The following is an 8,085-nucleotide window of genomic DNA, read 5'->3' on the forward strand; positions in this document are numbered from 1 at the left end:
CTTCGGACTCTGAGGAAGAAGAGGTCTCCTCACTACGGAGTGGAGGGATGACCCCGTCCCCTTCCACCACCGCCTCCTTCAGGAGCAGCGAGTCAAATTTCACCGTGTAGTAACCGCTGTCAATGTCTGAGAAAGGAGAATTGAGATTATTCATTTTATTTACCTTCCGCCTTAATTATCGCTATAAATCACTCAAGGTGGTATGTGTATATGTATGTATGTATGTATGTATGTATGTATACACACACACACACACACACACACACACGCAGGAGTACCTGGTGACTCAACTCCTTCGAAACTCATTGAATTTGATACTCGCTGCATTTTGAACATTTTGTCCCGGGACTCATTGTTTGTTTGGTACTCGGCACACAAACTAGAATTTGTCAGTTTTTGGCTGCCTTGTGACTCACTACGTTATTCCTTATGGGAGGAAAAAATGTGTTTTGGTACTCATTGTTTTCGGTTTTCACCACACTGCCCGGAATCAATTAACGATGAGTTATGCAAAGTATTAGGACCGCTTTATAAAGTCCTAGTGAGGCCACACCTGGAATACTGCAGCCAATTTTGGTCACCATATCACAAAAATGATGTTGAGAGTTTGGAAAAAGTTCAGAGAAGAGCAACTAGGATGATCCAAGGCCAGGAGGCTAAAATACACGAAGAACGGCTGCGGGACTTGGGCTTGGCTAATCTGAAGAAAAGAAGAAACAGGGGAGACATGATAGCAGTCTTCCAGTGTCTGAGGGGCTGCCACAAAGAAGAGGGGGCCAGGTTGTTCACCAGAGCACCAGAGGGAAGGACGAGAAACAATGGTTGGAAACTGACCAAAGAGAGAAGGAGCTTGAAATTAAGGAGAAACTTCCTGACAGTGAGGACAATTAACCAATGGAACAGCTTGCCACCAGAAATCGTGGGCGCTCCATCACTGGAGGTTTTTAAGAAGAGACTGGACAGTCAGCTGTCTGAGATGGTATAAGTCCTCCTGCTTGAGCAGGGGGCTGGACTAGAAGACCTCCAAGGTCCCTTCCAGATTCTATTCTATTCCATTCCATTCCATTCTGTATTTCTATTCTACAATCTGTCTACTCTACTCTACTCTACTCTATTCTATTCCATCTTCTTCCTGTTTCTATTCTATTCTATTCTATTCCATTCCATTCCATTCTGTATTTCTATTCTACAATCTGTCTATTCTATTCTATTCTATTCTTTTTCCTGTTTCTATTCTATTCTATTCTGTATTTCTATTTCTATTCTACAATCTGTCTATTCTATTCTATTCTATTCTATTCTATTCTATTCCTATACCCAATATTTCCTCCTCCTCCTATTTTCCCAACAACAAAACTGCAAAGTGTATTGGGCTGAGAGAGAGTGATTAGCCCAAAGCCACCCAGCTGATGTTCAGGCCTAAGGCAGGACTAGAAATCAAACTCTCCAGGTGATTGGCTGGCTGGGGAATTCTGGGATCTTAAAAGTCTTAAAATTGATGAGATTGAGAAACCCCGAGTTAAAAGGACAGCCAAGAATGGGCCGCTTCAGGTCTCCAAAAGCTTCTAAATCAGTGAGCCAAGGAAACTTAAAAAAAAAAAACAAGCGAGCAAACTTGGAATATGGCAGCAAAGCTAGAAAAAAATGTTATCTCTGGACAGACCACCTTTGGATTTTCTTAAAAGAGGAAATAAGCAACCAAATCTGGATGCGATCAAGGAGAGAATCAAGGAGAGAAGCAGCCTAGAATTAAGGAGAAACTTCCTAACAGTGAGGACAATTAACCAGTGGAACAGCTTGACACCAGATATTGTAGGTGCTTCATCATTGGAGATTTTAAAGAAGAGACTGGACAGCTATTTGTCTGAAATGGTATAGGGTCTCCTGCTTGAGCTGCAGGTTGGATTAGAAGACCTCCAAGGTCCCTTCCAGCTCTATTCTGGTTAAGAGTAGCCAATTCTAGGCCAGAGCTCTACCTGTCCCAGGTGTGGCTGCCAGTGTCCAAGGCTCTTCATACAATGAAACCCATAGGTCAGGGGTAGGCAACCTTGGCTCTTTTATGACTCGTGGACTTCAACTCCCAGAATTCCTGAGCCAGCATGGCTCTGCTTGGAAACCTCTCCCTTTCCCCTCAGCGTGGCTGGCTCAGGAATTCTGGGAGTTGAAGTCCACGAGTCATAAAACAGCCTAGGCCTAGGCCAGAGGTAGGCAACCTTGGCTCTTTTATGACTAGTGGACTTCAACTCCCAGAATTCCTGAGCCAGCCTGGCTCAGCTTGGAAACCTCTCCCTTTCCCCTCAGCGTGGCTGGCTCAGGAATTCTGGGAGTTGAAGTCCACACCTCTTAAAGTACCCAAGGCTGAGAAACAGTAGGCTAGGCCAGGGGTAGGCCACCTTGGCTCTTTTATGACTCGTGGACTTCAACTCCCAGAATTCCTGAGCCAGCCTGGCTCATCTTGGAAACCTCTCCCTTTCCCCTCAGCGTGGCTGGCTCAGGAATTCTGGGAGTTGAAGTCCACCAGTCATAAAAGAGCCCAGGTGGCCTACCCCTGCTCTAAGGCATGCCGAAATCAACCTCACCTGTGATTTTAGCAGCGTACCAGATCCCATCCTGGTGTCTCGCCAGGCAGGCCGAACCCACAGCTAGGCCACTGAGGTCAGGCTCTTCAAAGGGGTGCAGTTCCTCAATGGATACCACCTGCCCGTGGGAAAACCTGCCAGGGAGACCAGGAAGAGAGAGTTGGTCATAAATACCTTGGTTTCAAAACACTAGATCTTTATACGGGTAACCTTAACCTTAATTGAGCCCAAAGTTTCTGTTGCTAAGCGAGACACTTGTTAAGTGAATTTTTGCCCCATTTTACGACCTTCCTGGCCCCGGTTGTTAACACTCCTGCAGATGTTATGTTACTAGCACAGTTATTAAGTGAATCTGGCTTCCCCCATTGCCTGTCAGAAGGGGACAAAAGGGGATCACGTGACCCCCAGGACACGGGAACCGTTGTAAATAACAGCGTTTCCCCAAGTCTTATATTAATTTTTGCTCTAAAAGACCGCATTACGGTTTATTTTCTCGTTAAGGCTTATATTCGGGGAAATATGGTACTCAATGCATCCGTCTGGCTGATGATCTCTTAAGTGGGGCTTATTTTGGGGGGTAGGGCTTATATTGCGAGCATCCTGAAAAATCATGCTAGGGTTTAATTCTCTGGTTGGGTCTTATTTTGGGGGGAAACACGGTACGTGTCGGTTGCCAAATGTCTGAATTTTGATCACGTGGCCAAATTGAGGACAACCTGTAGAGAGATGTCCCAAGCAGCAAAACAGTAGAACAGTAGTCTCATCATATAGATCAGGGGTCTTCAAACGTGGCCCTTTTATGACTTGTGGACTTCAACTCCCAGAATTCCTCAAGGAATTCTGGGAGTTGAAGTCCACAAGTCATAAAAGGGCCACGTTTGAAGACCCCTGATGTAGATTGTCCCCCACAGGACGTCGCCTGCATAAAGATACAAATGCCTCTACTTCCCTGCATGTCCACCAAATATGAAAATATGTTGCATCTAAGTGTTGGAGATGTGGAAACTTAGATGCAACATATTTTCATATTTGGTGGACATGCAGGGAAGTAAAGGCATTTTGGATTAAGATATGGTGGAATACTCAAAATATTTTTAAGAAAAAGATAAAGTTTAAACCGCAGATATTTTTGTTGGGTATTATGGAAGATTTGGATACAAAAGAAACAGATTTGATGTCGAATTTGATAACTGCTGCAAGATTGCTAGTAGCTCAGTGTTGGAAAATGGAACGTTTGCCCACTATAGAAGAATGGTCGCTTAAAGTCTCAAATTTAGCAGAAATGGCCAAGATTTCCACTTATGTGAAGGATTATTCACAAGAAAGATATATTTCGGTTTGGAGAAGATGGGATAGATTATATTGAGAAGTAAATATGGTACTAAAAATTTTCATTTGGTTTTTGAGTAAATTTTAGAGTATTAATGTAGTTTATATGTTACAATAGCTACTTATTTTTATTTATAATTATTAATATAATGTTATAATTATTGTGTTCAATCTTAGTATATTTGTTTAAAAGAGAGTTAAAGGATGTTATAGATTTGTTATTCTAATAGTTGATTAATGTTAGATAGAGTATGGTTACTGTATTGTTAACCCTGTGATTGGCTCTGGGAAGTGGGGGGGAGGGAGGGGGGAGGGTAAGGGTGGGTTTTGGGGAGGGGGGGAATTACATTTGTAAAACTTTTATAAAATTTTCAATTAAAAAAAAAAAGATACAAATGCCTCTTGCATATATCAGGAATCCCACCCCTTACCAGTTGATCTACTTACCGGCAATTCTCTTTAAATCGACACTTGTCATCCAGGAAAAAGGGGCACGGCTTTAAAGACTTGTGAGTTGGGTAGAGGTAGAGCACCCTAACTCCGGGCCCTCCATCTTCCAAGCACTCACTACCTACGATCATAGCATTGTGATACTCCAAGGTTCCCCAGGAACTGTAGTAAGGAGCTTTCACTTTCATTCCACTAGCTATTTCTTCTTCTTCTTCCTCCTCCTCCTCTTCCTCCTCCTCTTCTTCCTCTTCATCACCCGTTCCATCTCTGTCCTGAGTTCTGAATGGACCATCCTCTCCGTCTATTTGTGCAATGGCTTCCTTAAAAGCAGCGTATTCGTCATCGGTGTTTGGACGGCCAGCTTCTCCAGGGCTCTGTTGAGGATGAGTGGATGAAGGCACCTCCGTGTCCAAAGTTGAGCAAAGTTTGCTTTTTTTCACAGACAGGAGGCTGGCTTCGGTCAGTTCGATCAGCTGCCTTAAATCAGCCTGCAGCTGGATTAGATCAGCCTGTTGTGTTGGGTCCAGCCCAGCCCCTAAAGCCAGGTCCACTTGCTGCAACTGAGCATTGTAAGTCTGAATGGCTGTTTCCAAGCTCTCCTCATCCATGGCTGGGCTCCTTCTTGGAGAATTCAGTTCATTTTCAACTTAACAGGTAACCAAGAAATACAATATTTATCCAACAATAAGGACTGCACACTTTAGTTCATGGTTGGTGTTGTTTTTTTTTACATCCAAGCTTATCTCACTGCAAGAAACACAGATAATTTTATGTTTACACTACTTTTCAGTAAAAGCTTCAAACATGCTGTACGATGGCATCTAAGACCTTAAGTCGGTTACAAAGCAATATTACAGGTAGTTCTCAACGTACAACCACAATTGAGCTCAACATTCCCTTGCAGAGCAAGGCAGTTGCTAAGTGGGTTGCGCCCCACTTTACCTCTTTTGTCACATTTCTTAAGTATATCATGTAGTTTGTCAGCAAACCTGGCTTCCCCCATTGACTTTGCTTGTCGGAAGCCAGCTGGGAAGGTTAGAAATGATATCACATGACTCCAGGACAGTGCAACTGTCATAAGTACATGCCAGTTGCAAGCACCAAAATTTTGATCACCTGGCCATGAGGATGCTGCAATGGTCGTAATTGTGAAACCTGCTCCCGAGTCATTTTTTTCAGTGCTGTTTAAATTCAAGCGGTCACTAAAAAAAGGCTGTAAGTCGAGGACTACCTGTATCGAAAAATTATGAAGACAACATCTGAAAAGCACCAAGGTATTTATTCTGTCTTCTTAAAGAGGCAGGAAATTTGCAGTAAAATGTGCCCCCCGTGTTATGAATCCTGTCATAAGGGGAACAAAAGACCTGAAATGTCTTTTTAGGAAAGAAGGATCAACATTTCAAAGGAAAACCAAGTTAGAAAATCCCGTAGCCTTTTTTTGTCAGAAAAATATTAAACTTACTAAAGCAGTAACATACAAAGAAAACTTATATAAAATGTTTTATAGATGGCATATGACACCAGTTCACTTAGCGAAAATGTTTAAAAATTTATCGGATACATGTTGGAAATGTAAGCAAAAACCAGGTACTTATTATCATGCCTGGTGGACATGTTCTATTGTAAAAAAATATTGGTCTAAGATTCACAGATGGTTAGAAAAGATGATGAAAATCCAGATAGAATTTAAACCGGAACTGTTCCTGTTAGGTATATTAAGACCTAACTATGTCAAAGAAAATGATTATTTAATATCACATGTATTAACAGCTGCAAGAGTAGTATTTGCCCAATTTTGGAAAAATGAAAACCTACCATCAGACCAGATTATAATTTTGAAAATCCTAAGATTGTGCAGAAATGGACAGATTAACGTTAGAGATGAAGGAGAAAGAAGATTCAATCTTTTATAAAACCTGGGGAAAATTTTATCAGTAGGTTGAAACACGTTAGAAGAAGAGATTTTAGAGTTTTATTATATTAAGTATTAAGGTTGATGATTGGAAATAGCTGTTATCAACTATGTTAATTATTTAAAGGAATATTAGTGTTTTACCAAATGTCAGTTGTAACTATACCAATTTATTCTTATAAATGTCTAGTATTTTATAAACAATAATACTTAATATGAAGACCCTGACGACAGCTTGTTCGCTGGATTACGTATTTACTGTAGTTATCCACACCCTGTCCCCTTTATCCCAATTTTCCTATACCCGCACCGACCCTACCTTTTCCCTACCCATATAAAATCTAATAAAATATATTTTTAAAAAAAGAAGAAAATCCAAATAGTGTCGATTAAAAACTGCAACCAAGGTATAATTTCCCACCCTTCTTCTTCTTCTGCTACTGGTACGCCTTTTAATGAACAGCCAGTGAAATAATTCCTGATATGAAGGGATTAAAAAGCATATTCTTAATTTCAGCGGCTGCTGTTAATGGCACAGGAGCAAAGGCAGTAAAAAAAAAAAAAGTGGCAACTCTAACTTGTCTCTGTGCACGGAGAAAAAAAATAGATGGTTTTTTTTTCTTTTATTCTTCTGGGCAGGGAGCTTGGGCTTCTGAGTCAGGCAGAAATTCAACCGGAAAAGCTCCAGCCCCAACCCCCCCAAAAGGGGTGGGTGGGAAGGATTTGCGAGCAGGTAGAAAGATGCCTCCTTCCAAGTTAGATCTTTCGTTTGCAGTTAACTCAGACCAGAAAGAGGGAAGTCTCAGCCCCACCGAAAGCACTGGACTCGTCTCCCATCATCCACAGCCATATGGGTCCACTAGGATGGAGGACAATTGGCGTTGTAGTCCCGGGCTTCTGGACGGGGACCGACTGGAGACTTGCGAAAGCTCTCGCGCGCCACCCAAGCGAGGGAAAGCGATTCACCAGCACGACCTCCCCGCCCCAACGACGGCCAGCCTTTCCCCTTTTAGCACCCGACGACCGCCATGATGGTTCCCCCCCCTTGAATCCGCCTCCGCTTCCGGTCTTCTACAGAGGCTTCCATGACCATAGAAAGAAGCCGACCGGAAATGGCTCCGCCTCCCTCTTCTTTCCTTCCTTGTCCATGGTTCCTCTCCGGCGAAGCCGACCGAAAATGACCCCTCTTTCTCTTTTTTCCCCTTTGTCTATGGTTCGTGTCCGGCGAAGCCGACCGGAAATGGCTCCTCCTCTTTCTCTTTCCCCCCCTTCCTTGTCTATGGTTCGTGTCCGGCGAAGCCGACCGGAAATGGCTCCGCCTCCCTCTTCTGTCCTTTCCCTGTCTATGGTTCCTGCCCGGCGACGCGGGAGAGGGCGCGGCGTGATAGCGCAAAGGCTCCTGGGGATCGTGGTCCTTTACAGGCAGGGGGAGGCCGTCGCCGGCGGGGACGGAGACTCCATTTCCCAGGCTACCCCTGGGCACGAGCAGGGCAGACTGAGGAAGAAGCCCATAAGGAAGGCGGCGAGTAGGAGCTGTTAACCGAATTCGCCCCCCTTTGTAAAGTGCCGGTAAGTCTCTTCCAGCGCCGACCGCCTCGGGGACAGCGAAGGGGAAGGCGGGACTACAATCCCCATCGCGCCGGTGGGGAAGTCATCTGGGTGGGTTGGACCCAGAGGCGGCTTGTTGAGGTTCCTCGGGCAAAGGAACTCTGTGCATGCTCAGGGGCCCACTTGACACTTCCCAGCAGACGTTGGGCAACCCATACATTTACATAAACGATAACGATAATAGCAGGATATATCCAGCTGGGCTAA

General features: G+C 43.9%; 1 protein-coding gene across 1 annotated transcript in view; it reads right to left on the reverse strand.

Moving 5' to 3' along the window:
* The window catches only part of LOC107300608 (zinc finger CCCH-type with G patch domain-containing protein-like), an 8,459-nt gene extending 3,384 nt beyond the window's left edge, over positions 1-5,075 (reverse strand). Inside the window, exons 1-3 of the mRNA XM_015829917.1 lie at positions 4,356-5,075; positions 2,580-2,713; positions 9-126 (exon numbers count right to left, since the gene is read on the reverse strand). Coding sequence (XP_015685403.1) covers positions 9-126; positions 2,580-2,713; positions 4,356-4,966 — 863 coding nt within the window. The 5' untranslated portion in view covers positions 4,967-5,075. The remainder of the gene's footprint in view (positions 1-8; positions 127-2,579; positions 2,714-4,355) is intronic.
* Positions 5,076-8,085: the final 3,010 nt, after the last annotated feature.

Source organism: Protobothrops mucrosquamatus, unplaced genomic scaffold, assembly GCF_001527695.2.
Source record: "Protobothrops mucrosquamatus isolate PMUCROS unplaced genomic scaffold, P.Mucros_1.0 scaffold7629, whole genome shotgun sequence".
Lineage (NCBI taxonomy): Eukaryota > Metazoa > Chordata > Lepidosauria > Squamata > Viperidae > Protobothrops > Protobothrops mucrosquamatus.